Genomic DNA, 18,161 nt, shown 5'->3' with positions numbered 1-18,161 from the left:
ATGTACCAAAGAGTCTGTGTGTACATGTATATGTATCAACATGACAATTCATCAATTCATTATATTAACTAACACACTGTTTTTCTCACATCTTCTAGACCATTTTTTGGTAAACATTTTGGCAGTTTTGCGTGGAAAAAAATCAATTATAAATACAAATAAGGAAATTCACCTCCTAATTCGTTCAATTTAATGTTAAAACCTGATATTCTATTCATTCTATACGCTTTTCTAGATATCGTGCTCTTTATGTGCCTAGGCAAACTTCAGCTCTGTGACTATTAAGTCGATCATGGATGTGTTGGTAGCAGTTTAAGGACCGCTGATATTTTCTAATCATTTCAAGTCACCATTCAGTCTGAATTCAAGATTCTAATTTGTACGCGTGTAAAAGATGCCGGAGTACATATTATAATAAGTATATGTATGTCTCTGATAATTTAGATCCCTTTAGTGCCTCTTATTTGATGTAATTAAACTTACGAATATATATAACGCATCGCTTACAGATTGTCGTATCGCAGGGAGATTCCCAGGGGATTAAATGCGGCTATTTAAAGATGTCACCTGCACGCGTTTCGAGAATATCATACTACACGGATTGACTTCCATAGCTGCCATCACTTTGTCGGAATAGCTGAACATTATAAAGAAACTTTCAATTAGTATACGTATACGGTATTATGACTGAATCGCAATCTACTATCAAAATAATTTGGGAAATTCCCAACACCTGTTACGCATGCGTACTTGGTAATTTATACTCAAACAACAAGGAAGTTTCCCTGGCCGACAAGGTGGGAATGTGGAAATAATTTAGTGTCTTCAACTTTCAATTCTATGACAACGTGTTCCAGGATTGAAATTTAACAAATTAGTGTTCATTTTTCAACTTTATTCTGGATCTGATATGTGAATTCAATCTAAAATGTCCAAAAGCACAAACTTAGCAGTAGGTGAACCGATGGAGATTTTGGACGGTGCAGGAGAAAGTCTAAACCTAGATCCCAGATATGAGTCTCTCCCACTCGATGCCTTGAGGAGAAGTTCAAGAACAAAAATTTCTCTTTATCTAGACGAACCTAGCGAAATTGTAGATGAAGAATCGGGATATGTCACGGATTGGAATGGTCTGGCAGAGCTTATTGGCTTTACATGTTTGGAAATGAAAAAGTTCGGACGACAAAAAAGTCCAACGCAGGATCTTTTGAATGACTGGGGAAGCAATCCAGAACTGAAACCTACACTAGGACATCTGTGGAAGTATTTGATAGAGCTTGGTCGTCTTGATGTTTTACAGGATGCCAAAAGCAATGTCAGTAAGTATATATATATCCTTTGTACTATTCTTCATACCAGGTACTTTGGTAATTTTTTAACAAGTCATTATAGAACCATTTTCCCTGATTTGGTGGCTCACTAATCAAAGCTATCATTGAATATCAAAAGGTGTTAATTTCTGAGCAGAAAAAAATCTTTTTTTAGGTACATGTACAATGTACTGTTACTTTTTGTTGAATGCAATAGTTTCCAATAACAATTGGGTTGCACAAGAGTTTTTTTTTTTACACGCAATATCAGGGTAACGAAATGATGCATGTACATTTGTACTGTAGGGTGGTTACGTTGTATCAGTGTTAGTCATAGATTTTGATCATTTCTGGATTGTGCATGTTCAAATGTTGATACATATAGAAAACAATAAGGGCATGAAGGATTCATCTACATTTTAGATGAACTGTTATGAATTACTGAAACTATAATAAAGAGCGCATTTAAATAAATATTTCAATGTAAGTTACATTTGTTTTGAAACTAAAAATGGATTAAATGGAAAAAAAAACCTGTTAGTGTTAGAAAAATGTATGACTCACTGTTGGACTGAAATACATGTAGTATGTAGGGCGATGGAACACATTGAAACTGAAGTGATGGCATACCTTATTTGAGGGTAGATAGTTTGCTGTTTCATAGTGTTTAATCTGAAAGGCATACATCCAGCTTCAGGTTTTACTATAGTGCATGGCTGGCCAGTTACATACATGTACATTTGTATGTACATAAATTATGTACCATATAGAAGTACAAAATGATAGGCCTGTTTTGCTTGAAAAATTTGGTTTACTCTCATTATAAAGTACTTGAGTCCCTTTTAAGGTCATGTACATGCACTGTCAGTGATCCCCAATAAATTTCTCTCCCGTTTTCAGAGTTTCTGGATCCCCTACTCATACTGATAAAGTACATGAATCAACATTAAAAAAAATAACAGTACACGATTTACAAGTCAGAATATTGATTAGCATGTCATGATTCAATTTCCTTTGATGTTTTGTTGAAGTATGTAATTCAAATTAGTACCATATATGTCTGTTAGTAAAGACTAAAGCTTTTGTCAACTGATAGTATTGACATATATATTGAATATCAGTATGTAATGACTCACTGATGGAATGTTTACCACTTAAATAAGTTTATATGTATGCAATGTACAAATGTACTTGACAGCTATGTTGTTATTCCTGGGTGCATTCACTTTTGGTGTCTATGACTGATCATTTTAACTGTCTCCCCCCCCCTTTAACAAGTTCCTGTGGGGTTTTAGATTTCTGATGGACAAAGTGGCACGACAAATAAAATGGTCTGTATACAGCAAACAACTTAGCCGATCAGGCTTATATGTATATACATGTACCTAATGAATCCTAGTTGTTAATCTTTTGGTGATTACCCTTTTCTTTTCATTGTTTTTTAAATTAAACATGTAGCAATTTTAAAAAGAATGATACTTATTTAAATACAAATCTAACTACACAGGCAGAATTATATCAAATGATTTTCACATGATTTTCTCTTGAATTGAGCAAATAGAATTTGTGACTGATTTCACGTTAAATTCGGAAGGATCAAGCTTTCACATGAAATTCACTTGAATTGTTCACATGAAATTTGTGTTAAATGAGTTTCACATGAAAAATATTTTCCTGTGTATGCTGTTGTACATTGTAGACTTAAGTTTGTTTTTGTTTGTTGGGGTTTAATGTACGAGCAGCAATATTTCAGCTATATTCAGACAATGAACATGAAATGATGATGAAATAAAAAAGAAAGATGGGACGCAAGGATCATAGAGTCAACTAATTTTGACTGCCACTAGAAAAAGGGGGGATGGGCAAGGTCGGTCAATTTAGCCTCCTGTGGCGGAGCGCAAAGGTTCCTACTCCTATCGAATACCACAGCAGGGTTGTTTAACGTGCGAGGAACGTGACATCTTTCCCAACATGGTGCACCACTATCGATTGCGGTCAGGTTTTCCATAATATAGCCTAACAACCCCGGCATGTAACATGCCAGGGGTACCCCATTCCACCACCTGGGGCACACATCCCAGTTGCTCTGTGGGCAGAGCGCCTAGCCCCCGGCTAGGTTTCTGAGCACTATTTAGTCGCCTTTTACGACAAGCTTAGGGCTGCTGCAGGCCTATTCTTTTAACACCTGGACCTGCACGGGACTGTAGACTTATGAGAAATTTAGATAGCTCTCTAGGTAGAAATATGACAAACATTCTACCATTGTGTCTTGCTTAATTATAACAGAAAACCAGTGTGATTCTTTTTTTTTTTTTCAGTTTAAATTTCTATCAATTATGATCCTCTTGTCATAATTTACCCTGTAATTAAGGAGCTGTCTTTGTAAGAATCATGCAAAATCTGAAAAATGTGATACACCCCAAAAAAGGCTACATATTTTTATTTTTGTAATTAAGTTGTTTTATGGGTCTATACTATGAAATGTGTAATTATTTATTCAAATCTGCCTGCTCTTAGGAGATAATCAACATTGAAAACCCAATGGAGTCTATTGTATTTGGGTGTCATTTACAGAGTTATACCCCTTAATTTTGAAATCTACAGTGCATTCTATATAATTTATATCTCCTAAGAACACTGGTTATATGAAAAACTGAATATTAATTTCTGTTTACTATGGCAATTGAAACAAAATATCAAACATAAAAATATGTAGGCTTTTTACCCATGAATCACATTTTGCATGATTCTTTGCTGGATTACTGCTTAATTTCTAACCAAACACTACAAATGACCACAGAGATGTTCTGTTGTAATAAAATACATGTAAGACACAATGGTACAATGTACGGAAGGTTTGTACCCGGAGAACTATTGAAATCATTACCACTCTATTTCAAATTGATGTAAATAAGTTTATGAATAGAACTTTTTGGCAGTTCTGATTTCTATATATGTGCATGTTGGAGATCACTGTGATCTCTTGTATGTCATAATGATGAAATGTGAATTCATGTACATGTATTATATTTGTACCTGAAATAATGCAGGGGTTCAAATCAGCAGTGGTCCGAGATTCCAGACTCTCAATCTCTGACTTAGGACCTTTGAAATTTTATTTACATGTACTTAGCCTCAGGCCTAGGACTTTCAACTCTTATTCATTTACACTTTGTTGAGCTTATTCAAGTGGACCATGCTTGATTTGAAAGATAAAAAGTCTAGACCTTACTAATACATATGTATACAAATTCATTATTCATCTACATATACATGTACATGTATACAAATGTATATACATTAAAAATGATAGGTCAGCAAACTGATGAATTTGTATCTTATTTTTAAATAAGATGTATATTTGGTCCATTCTGTTTTTCACCCAAAGTCTTGAAAGGTAACCTTTTTAAATTGTACCTTACTTGCGTGTACATGTATATTGGTTAAACACCCTTGTTTTCATAAAATTTACCACTTGGGAAAATAAATCTAGAATAAGGAAGCCAAAGTATAATACTATTGTTAAATGTGTACTTCAAAATGATGTGTAAAAACATAAACCAGTCAAGTTTGTTTAAGTTGACACCAACAAGACTACAAATATAAATACATGTATATTTGTACCCGGAATAATAACATTGAGTGAAGGCCAGAGAAAAAACTTAATCTGTTTAAAGTTACCTTATTTACTTCCTTCCCTTGCATATATTATTTGTATTTTTGTGAAATTATGCTGAAGTACATGTATCATTTTTCAGTTTGGCACTATTCAAGAAATCCTCCATAATTGTGTAGATGAAATATTTAAAAAAAAAATCAAATGATTTTACTTATATGTACAATGTACATGTACATACATATACCTACCTATTTTTTTTTATCTAGTTTAACCTTAAACAATGTATACATGTACAGTATAAATATATTTTAATTTTTCTTGGCCTTAACAGAATTGATACAATTCCAATATAGTATGTGATAATAAGAATTTCAACTTAAACAGTGTTTGAGCAGAAAGTATAAGGTTCTTATCAGAATTTAATAGGCTGGCCCATGTCCTCTGTTATAAATATAGGGGCCCTTAAGATTTATTCAGATGTAAAATGTTAGGTTCAGAAGGGCTACCTCATATTGAAACTAAAGTGTCCCCCTGAAAACTCTCTTTTATTTCTACCACTGCATATGCAGTTAAGTAATAACATGTATATATTATAAAAGAAGACATGTACATGTATGTGTTCTGTACACTGTACATTCAGGAGAGGAGATTATACATGCGTTTATCGCTAAGTGGTGGTCAGTTTGTTTGTTTGTTGGGGTTTAATGTCTGAGCAGCAATATTTCAGCTATATTCAGACGATGAACATGAAATGAAAAAGGGATGGGACACAAGGACAATGGGGTCGACAAATTTTGATTGCCACTGGAAATAGGGAGAGGTGGGTAGGGTCGGGGCAATTGAGCCTCCTGTGGTGGAGCCCTATGGTTCCTACTCTGGGAGAATACCACAGTAGGGTTCTTTAACATGCGAGGAACATGGCATCTTTCCCAACACGGTGCACCACTATTGTTTGCGGTCAGGTTTTCCGTATTATAGCCTGACAACCCCAGCATGTAACACGCCAGGGGTACCCCATTCCACCACCTGGGGCACACATCCCAGTTGCTTTGTGGGCAGAGCGCCCTAGCCCACGGCTAGGGTTCTGAGCACTATTTAGTCGCCTTTTACGACAAGCTTAGCGCTGCTACAGGCCTATTCTTTTAACACTCGTACCTGCACGGGGCAAAGTGGTGGTCAGAGATGCAGGATCCTCAAATTTCAGTAACTAATTACGATAGTTAATCATACTTGTCAAATACTGATGAATTTGACCGGAAAATTTTATCATCTGTAGCAAAGAATTAATTACAAATTGCTGATTAAAAGAACCTTGTACCTGTACAATTATATGTACAATGTACAACAAATGTGTAGAATACTTTTAGTGCAAGTTCTTGGTTTTATTTCAGTCAAAGATGCCGAGAACTATATACAGATGAAAGAGAGGTTGAAGAATGACTACTTACCTATACAGGACTCATGCGGTAAGTTTGGAGTTGACAAAATCTGAACAGTCCCTGCAGTGATATTGTTTGCCATAAATTACCTCCAAAATAATTAGTAAAAAAAGTGGTTCCATACTAATCCCTAATAAGATTAACTTCATGTACTTCTCAGTTGGTATTGGAAGACTTAGATATGGTGTTTCTGTTCAAAATTACCCAGATTAATTGTTTTTATTATATATAGATGGCAGTGATTTACCGAATGTTCCCAGTGTACTTTTTTCAATAATTCAGACTGTGAAAAAAATTTGGTAATTTCACTCTCGCGCTTCCTCTCACCAAAACATCACAACAGGAATATCAATCCACCATTCACAAAATTTTAAATTTATGTTGAAAATAACAATGAATAATGGAGGAAATCTATATAATAAATACATGTAGGGTAATCAGTTGGTTATTATGAATAACCAAAATATGATCACTCGTGCCAAGAACGCATGAAGATTTAATTTGTGCGAGGAACAAGTTCCATGCACTTGTTAAATATAGGCGTTCTTTGGCACTCGTGATAATATTTTGGTTATTCACTCTTTCTAATTAATTATCCTATTATTATTTGTCTTTTTCTTGACATCCTCTATAAAATTAATCATTTTTACTACAAGTTCAAGGTTTTGTACAGGTTTTCCAAATTTTACAATTATGAAAAAATGATGCAATAAAAAAGGATTAGTTAGTTAGTTTTTTAAAAGGCCAACAATTTCACTGCCTTGGTAATAGGGCCAATAGCTACATAAACATGAACTGTACAGGGGACATCCTGTTTTGACATGATATTGTATGAGTTTATTGAAGACAAAACTGTTGTAAGAGAAGATGAGAAAATTCATGTACTGGAAACATTTCTTCCTGCTTGAAGAATTCTTGGGGTTTATAGTATAATTGTTCCTAAATTTTCATTTTTACCATTTTTGGGATTCTCTACCATTTAGGGAGCATATTATATACATATATGTAGTAGGATATGAAGTATGTGTACTCTTAAACACTTCATAGATAAATGAATGGTAAAAAAGTAAGATAAATACATTATGAAACCGTAAGTAATGGTTTAGATAATTATGAGACAAAAATATTTTGAAATGGATAAATACTGTAAACATATTAATTTTTGCGGTAACTAACTTTCGCAGATCCTATAAAGTGAATGTATTTGCTGGTATCAATTTTTTGCAGTTTCAAAAATATGATTAACATTATATAGTGTTAAAAATACATTTTGTGTGTACAATTTTTCACAGTTTTCTGCCTACCGCAAAAATAGAGAAAATAAGTACACCACAAAAATTAGTACACCGCGAAAATAAGTACGTTTACAGTAGTCAATTCTGTTACAGTATCACAGAGTACAGCACCAGACCACTATGTTGATGACACACAGATTTTAGTTACTGGGGATAGTAAGTTGTTATTGCTACGATTTTTTAAGTACCAGTTCATATAAACTACCAATGGTAGAGGTGACACAAAGTGTCGAAAAACCACCAAACAAACAATGGTTTTTGATCCACATACAAAAATTGCATGCCAAGTTTTTATGTAACTATTGTTTTTTAGTATAGAAATCATCTCTTTCAGTCAAATTAAGAACCGTAACTCTTGCAATGTGCAAACAGTCTAGATGATTTTTATTTTGTATGACAATTTAAAACTCTTTATATAGTCTGTAACTGTTTTTGACATCTCCTTCTCTCTAATATTGTTAGGAACTGCCTCTTTAATGTTCACTTATGGGAGTCTAGACAGTTACAAGAACTATTAACCCTTATGTTAAATATGAATTGTAAACCATCATTGCTTGTTAGTATCATTGATAGTTTAACCCGACTCTTTATTACAAGAAGTAACACAGTTAACTCCACAACTAACAAGGAGTTTCAACTTTCTGTCTTTTCATACATGTCATTGGTATTCTGTATTTTAATCTACATGTAAGTTAGATAGTTTAAATCAGATTGTTTAAACCTCTTTGTTGGTTATCCAACTAATGACCTATGGAAGTTCATCAATTTTTTGTTTAATTAAAAGAAAATCAAGTCTATTACCTGAACATTACTGTCACTAGCTGTAATAATTGAAAACAGTTCAAGTATTGATGGTGTTTAGCCTAAATGATGTTGTTTTTTTTTTTTCAAATACATGTAGTATACATGTAATTGAATGTGTACTTGAATAGATTGTACTATTACATGTTTAAGTACCGGAAATAATCAGGCTTGTTTATAGATCAATTACGGAAATAATGATTTCTAATGAATCAATAACTTCTTGAAAATATGTAGTTAATTTAACTATTTTTAGTATTTTGAACTCTAAAACTATTACAAATTTTGAAAGTCTGTTCCATTGTTTTTGTGGATTCTAACCAAGAATTTTGTATAATAAAGGAAACTAAGAAAGTCTGATGGAATTGTCGTATTCAAAATGTTTACAAATAACAAACAAGATCCAAAGATTTTATATGTGCAAAAATGCATGCAACTTGTTTTTGAAGCGACCTGATAAACTTCATAATTACTTGTAAAATAATTACCATATGAACCTCATCCCAACCTCAGTCAATATTATATTTATTTTTCAGTTGATGGGTCTATTACCCTGTTTGATGCCTTTGTCTGTTACAACACTGACTCACAAGGGAAAGATATACACTTTGTTAAAGAGATGATAAACAAGCTGGAAAGACAGTATGATCTGAAACTCTGTATTCCTGGACGTGACGATCTCCCTGGTGGATCACGTTACGTCACAGATGCAAAACTCATTGAGTCAAGGTAAAATGTTTTCAAAAAATGAAAATCTACTTTCATCAGGCCTGAGGGCCACACATTTTCTTCAGGTTTTGTGATGCTTAGGCCAGATTTCTTATTCACAAATCTTTATCAGTTTACACAGTTTATATTTGTCATTTTGGCAGCTCAAAATAATACCATAAATTTAAAATTGTCACAGTATAAATAGAAATGACTTGAGTATTTTCGTGCAGATTTGGTTTATGGTAGCCAGTTATTCTTGCAGAATTGTTGGCATTTAAATAATGAGATTTTATTGTTTTATACTTTGGATCTAGAGAAGAACTTGTATTAACCAATGAACTTCTGTCACCCTTTCTGGAACTACAATGTACTTACTGCAAATTCAGAAATTGTTGCTTTTTTTTTTTTTTCATTTTAATTAAAAATGCATTTTAGTTTCAGGATTTTGAGAAAAGTCCCATACTCTTTACGTTAAAAATTACATACTTGGAGTTCTAATTATTATGACATAACATCATTGGCATATTTTGCAATAATACTACAATGTATCTGAATTTACAGTCTATGTCATATACCTGTACATGTATGTAGTTCATCGAAGTGATTGTAGATTCAACTTAAAAAGTTAAATTTGAGCTCAGTATATCAAGTCTAACTGCTTTCAATTTAGTTCTTAAAATTTCATACAAAAAAATCATGCTACATGTATAGAACTGTTGATATAAAGCTGAGAAAATTGCAGCCATTTAAAATTGTGAAATGTTAAAATTCCTTCCTGGCTGTCATCTTTGATTATTTCTTTTCACAGGTGTAGAAGAATGATCATTGTCCTGTCACATGACTACCTGCACAGCTCAGCGTGTGATTTCCAGGTCAAATTTGCGCATGCATTGGCTCCTGGTATGTGTTAAACAATTGGGCATTAAAAGGAGGAAAGGGAGCATTATATGAAGGATAGGGATTTTTAATTTCACATGGGCCATTCACCCTCTATGGCTGAAAATATCTCCATTAGATTTTAACATAATAGGAAATGTGCAATTCACACAAATGTTAATATTTTTGTAGATTTTCATATCAAACTTTTCTATGCGAACAAGTCAGTTGATGCTTTGTTATTTGTTACTCTGGAGAACTGTTTAAGATTTACCAACCAAATACTGAGTTATATAAAAATAGGAGATGTGGTATTATTGCTAAAGAGACAGTCGTTCACCAAAAGTCAAGCTATAAACAATTAAACTTCGACAGGTCACCGTGCGGTCTTCAATGATGGGCAAAACCCATACCCTAAAGCAAGCCGTTAAGAAGGTGTCCTTGCAAAAAATAAGCAGTGGGTGGCACATGACAAATTTTGCTTTCAAAACATTTCCCCCATTTCATTTCACAAATACATCCATTCTCAAAGTTGGATGTTTGTTTTACTGCAGCAGTATAGAGAAATAAATTACATAGAAAGCATTGAAACTCTTAAAAAAATGGATTGATTGATTGTTGGGGTTTAATGCCCGAGCAGCAATATTTCAGCAATATTCAGGCGAGTTAAAAAATGGAAGATAACTCCTTAATCTGAGCAAAATTTAGTTGCTTTGTAAAAGAACTTTAAAATCATTTTCTGAGCCATCCATTGTCAATTCAGAACAAACTTCATACTTTTTCATATGCATATGATATATTCATTACATTGGAACAAAGAAATCAGTGGGATAAAATTACCCTGTGCCACATCTGCCTAAGTTTTACATGAACAAGCTCTTAAAGGCCCCCAAAAAATGAAGTAAAACTATTTATAAAAGGTGAAAATCTTATAGGATAGCTTGGCAAATAGGAGGAAGATAGTATTGTGACAAATAAGTCTGGTATCTGATAGAAAATAGTATATGTAATTGCATTACATGTATATGTATATATGGTCTTTTTCTATTCACTGGTAGTTGTTTAGCTAGTTTCTGTTTCTTTTACTATAAGTACATTTTCTCCCTCTTCTTATTATAAGGAAAAGTTTCATTTCATTCATCAATGTGTATTGTTATGCTTGATTAAATTTCCCGGTTCCTTAGAAGCAACTTTTCACTTACCATATTGCATTTCTTTGAAAAGTGTCTTGTAAGAAATTCAAGCTTTCATGTTGGAAAAAGATTAAAATTCAAATTAAAAAAATTACAGCATACATTTGCCATATATGTTTTTCATACATTTATTTAATGAAAAACACATTTTTACAAACATGTTCAGAAATATATTTTTCCATAGCAGTCATAAACATATATTTCCATATGTTTGAGTACATATGAAAAGCATATGAAAACATTTGCTGCAAATTCTTCCTGTGTATTAGACAAACTGAGCAAATGGTAGCATTTAATTATATAATTTTGTGTACTTAAATGTTGCATTCTTCAAGGTATGCAGTGCAAGAAACAGCTCCCTAAACAATTAAACTGTTTGGGAAGCTTTTCGCTGGTCAAGTTAAGCATTTATAGCTCATCTGAATTCCTCTTTTTGACTGACAAAAAGGAAGTTAAATGATAATAAAACAGCTTTACCATATATTTTCTAGAAAGTTTTTTCTTTAATTCTACTTGTATTTATTATCTATATGATATTTTACTTACAGGTGCTCGAAGTAAGAAGCTAATACCTGTCCTTATCGAACAGTCAGTACCCATTCCCCAGATTCTTCGTCATGTGACTTTATGTGACTATACTAAGAACGATTTGATGGAGTGGTTTTGGGACCGTTTGGCTAAGTCTGTGAAAGCCCCCCTTGACCCTGAACCGCACAGACACAGGTCAAGTTTAGAATCATCATCGTCATCTGGTCAACTGTCGTCCATGTCATCATCACATTCGTCAAACTCAGTGTCTTCAATGGACACTTACCATATACCATGTGACTCATTACGTAATGCTCAGCAGCAGTTTGAAGATTTCACATCACTGTCGAGTATGGATTCAGGGTGTCAGTCCATGAGTTTGGGACGATCAGCTTCACATCCTGGTGAAAGTAGTCAAGAGTGCTCTATAGAAGATTCATCATTTGCCTCTCAGTATGTACAAATCAGTACAGATATCTCTGGCCCAAGCCGTTCTCAAGGGAAGAAGTCTAAGAATATATTTGGTCAGGTGAAAAAAGTCTTTACCAAGAAAAATAACAATACAAATAGTAGTGCATAGAGACATTTTACTTCTATATTAATGCATTAAGTTAATATAAGTCAAAAGGTTCATAATATGTGGAATTACGTAGTGATTTGTCAAAACTATTCTGGGATTTTGTCAGAAAACAACTTTTTCAGACATTTTTATGTTTTAAGGTAAAGTAAAGCAATTTCAATTTTTAAAATACAGACTAATATGATGGTATTTTTAGCTAAGGCTGATAATTTTCTGTTTGAAAGACTTAAGTTACAGCTAATTTTCAATCTTTTGGTACAAGACTTTCAAAAGTCAAATTCAACAGACCAAAATTATAAGTTTGTAATGTCTTATAAAAACATTGATTTGGAAACGATTTTAGTTTTAATTATTTCATTTGTAACTTTGTTTTTTATCATCAAACTTTTCATGGAGACATTCACGTTACATTCCATACATATATCTTATTTTTCGTTTGTATGTTTTTCTTTGTCATTTAAGTTAGTTAGCTTTACCTAAGAATTGGTGGGACCCTAAATCACATGAGTAGGACCCCTTACTTGTTATACTTTAACCAAAGATGCTTTATAAAACAGTGATATTGTTATATTAGATCTTTCTGTTTATCTTACAAATCATTTACATGTTAAAAGAAACATGCCCCCTTTGCTTTACTCGTAGATGATTTTGCCAATTTCCACCTTATGAAGTAAGAAAAGACAACTCCGGCTTTTGGGTCATAACTTAACTTCTGAATTACAGAATTAAAAATTTCTCTAACAAATTCAAAACTAATTTAGAATTTATTTCTGCTGCCGCAGTGTGCTAGGCATCCCACTTTCTGTGTTCAGGTTTGTCACACCTAATTAGTCCTCTTACACTTTCATTTCTCTTATATTTATACCAAAGATTGCTTTCATAAAGTTCTTGTTAGTTTTGTAGTAAAGAAGGTAAGAAAAAAAGACTGTGCTAATTACATGTAAATCAACATTTTAATCATTTCCTTTATCATTTTCCATGTCATATGTCATATATTGTAAAGTTGCCTTTACTTGCTTGCAATGATATCTTCTTCATGATTTTTTTGCTTCCCTCAAAAATGTTATTCATTTTTTTATGTACAACTGCTCATCGCATCTAAAATTTAAGCCATTTTCTTGGAAGAGACATATCAACAAAACTTGGCATGCATATTTCTCCTAAAACCAACTTTTTAATTTACCCCCAAAAAAATGCCCAGGCTAAAAATGAATTCTTGATTCTAAGGAGCCCCCCACCCACCCCACCACCCCATTCTACTATATTGAAGGTGCCTCATTACCCAGTTTATCATATCTGTAAAAGAAACTAAAAAACATCTCCCTCATCATATTTCTGGTTATTAACATTAAGAACTCACTTATAGGACCCAGAAAGGTTTAATGAGGATTGCCTCCCTTCCCTATTGGTTTTCATTATAAATAGCCTGTAAACCAAGAAATTAACTTAGATTAAGCCCTTGGTACTTAAAATCTGGTTTTGTACATATACATATTTGTAAAATAATAGTGTAAAGATTCAATCTTTCCTTACATGAAAGCAAAGAAGTTTAGCTGAATGTGTTGTGTACTCAAGTAAACTTTTGATGTTCTAGACTTAGGTTATAGAAATTACCTTTTACCTTTATATTTTAAAATGTGTCATTTCCAAAGATTTTGCTACATTGTAATATTTTACTTTACATTTTATGACGAGATAATATTTTATTCTGTTTTTGTGAATCTTATACATTTAAATGTTACCAAAAATAGAGATCTGAGTCATATACATGTACATAAATGAAACATACATGTATATGTATCTCTTTTTTAATCCAAAAACAGGTGTATTTTGTTTAAAACATTGAGGGTGCATGCATGTGCCTCCCTAATTTTGGAGAGGACTACTTGAAAAAAAAATTCATGGTAGTACCTGTGGGCTATCCAAATTTTGCCTTATTTTTCATAAGATCTAAGAACAGAACCATCATTTCTGTCTGCAGACTACCTGTTTTACCTCTGCAGTAGTCCGGGTGTTGACCATCAAAATAAATGAAGTAAGTGTCAAACCCTGCCATGTAGGACTTGGGTAAGAGGTCCTGGTCCCAAAAACTGAGGGCCATCAACCCTAGACCTCTGCTGGTTTGAATAGAATTCTGTTGTGAATGAAATAATCATAATTTGTTATGTTTTGTTGTAAGTTTTCTTTGCCATGACGCTGATGTTGTTTTTGTAAATAGGTTTTATGCTTAGAGTAGTTGGTAGTTGTGTTTTATTGATTGACAATTATTGCTGGATCAATACACAACCATGTAAATATTTATTTTGTTGAAGTTTTGTTTTTAAACAGATGTATAATTCATATATCCATGATTACATATTAACTAGGTCTATCAAATATCAGTAAAAAGTATGGTCTTTATAATGGAACCATAACCCCCTTCATTAATTAGTCCAGTGTATATGTACATGTACTTTCTGAGGCAAGTAATTAGAACTTTAAGGACTGGTTTATTTTTTTATGTCTTAATTGCAACTGTTAGCTAGGTGTAGCAATCATATCACTGGTAAGTTGTGAATACTTTGTTTTGATTTTGTTACCTGTAACAGTCAGTTTTAGCTCACCTAGCCAAAATCCATGTGAGCTATTGTCATCACCTGACGTCTGTTGTGGTTAACTAGTTTTCAAAAAAACCCTTCTCTGAAACTACTTGACCAATTTTAACAAAACTTGGTATGAATGTTCCTGAGAATATTCTGCACAGAACTGATGTTGATCCATTGAACAATTTTCCCGCTGTTTCTGAAAGAGCAAAGGTCAGTCAGAAGTTTTTCTTATTAAGATTTTTTTCTTGTTAAGAGTTATTGCCCCCAAAGCATGAAGAATGACGTTTTGGATCATAATACCTTGTGTCGCCGGTCCATCACTGAAACTTCCCTGCTATTTCTGAAAACTACATAAAAATTGTCCAAATGTAATTCCATAACTTCTTTATAACCAGTAAATGTTTCTTCATTTATTCAGCACAATAATATTGTATTATTTCTGCAAATAAAATTAAGATCTAGTCTTCACATCAACTGAAGATTTGAGGGACTCCTTTTTGGGCTTGAAAGCCATTTTGTGATAAATTTGCATTTAGGAAATTTAGTTCTTGCAGTAATGTGTCAAGAATTTTAAAATGTGTTAAGAACGTTCCATTTAATACTATCAATCAAATTCTCCATCCCATCATTAATATTTTACCATTAATAAATAGCAAGTGATCTTGAAGAGCAGTGATTTTAACCAAGTGAAATTGGGGGTAAATTCAAATTGATAAAAGTATCTTGTTTTTGAAAATCTTCTATTCTTCAAGAAAACTATTTTCTTCAGCTAAAATTAGTTTTATTTGAGTATAATTACGGTGTAGGATAAATACGCAGTGAACATAATTTTGAATGTAAATGCACATTAACTTTTGGACAGGTTTAAAAATTCGAGAAAAAGGTGGAATGGAACAAAATTTGTAAATGTGTGTGGTGTTGGATCAGTATTATGGATTGACATTCAGTTTGTACATTTTGGGGAAAAACAGTTATTGATAATATGTAAAATACGGTAATCTTCGAAATTTTGTTGATGCTACAATTTCACAACAATCAAAAACCTCCAGTGCTAATGGCACTTAGATTTTACAGTTTTAGCCATTTTCTTGAAAATTATGCTAGATAAAGAAACTTTCAATTGTTGAAATGATCTAGTCTTGCAATAGTCTGCAGGGGATCAAAGATGTCGGATGGCTCCTTGTTAGAGTAATTGCCCTTGAAAGGCGAAAAATGATGTTTTTGGCAGTTTCCAGTTTAGTCTTTAAAACTAATAGATAGATAGATGCGTTCAAGTGCTGAAATGACCCTTTTGATAACTCGTCTCTGAGTCAAAATTTTTGGACAACTTGTTAGAGTTGAAAGGCAACCAGGTGAGCGATTCAGTTTCCTTGGATACTCTTGTTTTTCCTTTATGTTCTATACTTATTGTAATTTTTAGGGCAAAAGAAATAAATGTGTTGACATTTTTATGGTTCCTGAAGTTTCCTACTATGGTGACTGCTTTACTAATGTTGTATACATTTTGATATATGATTTGAATTTATTTAAAGACAGCACTTAGAAGTGTCGTGCACTTTATCAATTTTTACAAAAAAAGTATTTATTGTGTTTAAAGAGTTTTATTTCTGAAATGCAAAATTTCAATAAATAATACAATAGAATTTTTTTCCTTATGTATTAATGGCACTCAGGTGTGTATCATGGATTAGAATGGTGGAGTAAAATTTTTGGAGTATTATTTGTGTGGGAAAAAAACATCTCGTGCATGCCAAACTAACCAAACTGGCCATGTATGTGACAAATACTTTTTCGGCTTCTACAAGTAATCAGTATCATAATAATTTCAAAATGTTCACCGAATTCCTACTAAGCTGAATCAATTTCTACTACATTCGTGTATATAGCTAGTGGTTAAATCCAATTGTAGGAGTATACCGACAGGGTTTGTCCTACGAATTAGCAATCGGCTTTAATGAGGATTAAGTTATTGTAAATATCACTTTTGTATTTGTGTTGAGGCTCTTTATTGAACGAATTGCTTTGGTCATCTAAAGAGTTGAAATTGATGATTCATAGATGAAGAAATTTGCTTTTCCTAGATGACACGTGACTTTTATTGAAAAAGACCTCCTGCTTAGTAGTACTTTCCTCCTTTGAAGATATCAAATACTATGTGATTTTATAGAACACGCTACTTTGTAGGATTGATCTAATCTTGGGATTTTAATGACTGTGTGAAAACTCTGGTTCTAAAATAACCCTCAAAATTTTCCCTAGCAATCCATTTGCTATTGTCAAATTATGGCGAACAAACCAACGTTTTTTTTCGTCAGTTTGTTGGTCACACTATAAACTATGAGTTGCTCTGAAGCTTTATATATTTAGATGTGTTGAAATGGTTATTAAGGAAAATAGTGCAACACGAATTTTCCAAGAAAAGAATAAATGTACTTTCCAAAGATATTTAAACCGCACATACACATCACCATTGTATCACGCGACACCCACGTGATTTAAACTAAGAATCACATGGATAGAAGTAGCGATCACTTAACAAAATACCAATAAATATATGAAATCAATAATAGAAATCCCTCTAAAAGGTTTAAAAAAATTTACTCTACTGTCTTTTTGCTTGTAAATGGATAAAAAATTCTTGAAATTTGAAAATGAGATATTTATTTCTTGAATTTCACCAAGTTATTGTGACTTCTTTGTTCCTAGTAACTTTTAGGAAATTAAGACAATCAAGTTCCATTCTGTGTAAGAATCAGGCAATAGGTGGCACATCATTCTTCTCGATTTAGTCATTTTTGCATAAAATATATTCAGTACATCTAGAAAACAATCGGAAACTATTTGGATTTGTCCCGAATCATCTGTGACGTTGTTTTTTTTTTTTGACTGCTTATAAGCATCTTTTTTAAGGAAAAAGAGGGGGAAATTTCAACTAAACTTGACGAGTCAATATATAAAGAAAGCACACTTAATAAACACGTACTTTTTAATTTTGTAATTTCTTGGGATTACGAGGTAAAAACAGTAGGGAAATACAAAAAAATCTCTTCGTTTCTTTCCTTAATGTGCCACACATTCTGAAGAACACAATTCCTATGGTTCTGCCCTTCTCAGCTACTGATCCATGGCACTGCTTTTATTAGCCAAAGAAAAAACACTTGGAATAGAATTTTCAAAGTTAAAATGGGCAATTGTAGCTCCGCCACATCATACTGTGGAACACG

The 18,161-nt window shown here is 32.8% G+C and overlaps 1 protein-coding gene across 1 annotated transcript; it reads left to right on the top strand.

Annotated features, from left to right (window-relative positions):
• The first annotated feature begins 743 nt into the window (after positions 1-743).
• On the top strand, positions 744-16,580 carry LOC148612926 (myeloid differentiation primary response protein MyD88-like). Its single transcript, XM_088594859.1, has 6 exons — positions 744-1,319; positions 6,321-6,395; positions 7,757-7,819; positions 9,001-9,193; positions 9,984-10,075; positions 11,793-16,580. Exons 1-6 carry the CDS (start codon positions 929-931, stop codon positions 12,350-12,352), a joined length of 1,374 nt encoding a protein of 457 aa, XP_088450985.1. The 5' UTR covers positions 744-928; the 3' UTR covers positions 12,353-16,580.
• Positions 16,581-18,161: the final 1,581 nt, after the last annotated feature.

This window comes from Perna viridis, chromosome 7, assembly GCF_037379345.1.
Source record: "Perna viridis isolate PV_CMFRI_1.1 ecotype Kerala chromosome 7, ASM3737934v1, whole genome shotgun sequence".
NCBI lineage: Eukaryota > Metazoa > Mollusca > Bivalvia > Mytilida > Mytilidae > Perna > Perna viridis.
Note: the sequence above shows the minus strand (reverse complement) of the source record. Positions and strands in the feature narration are given on the sequence as shown.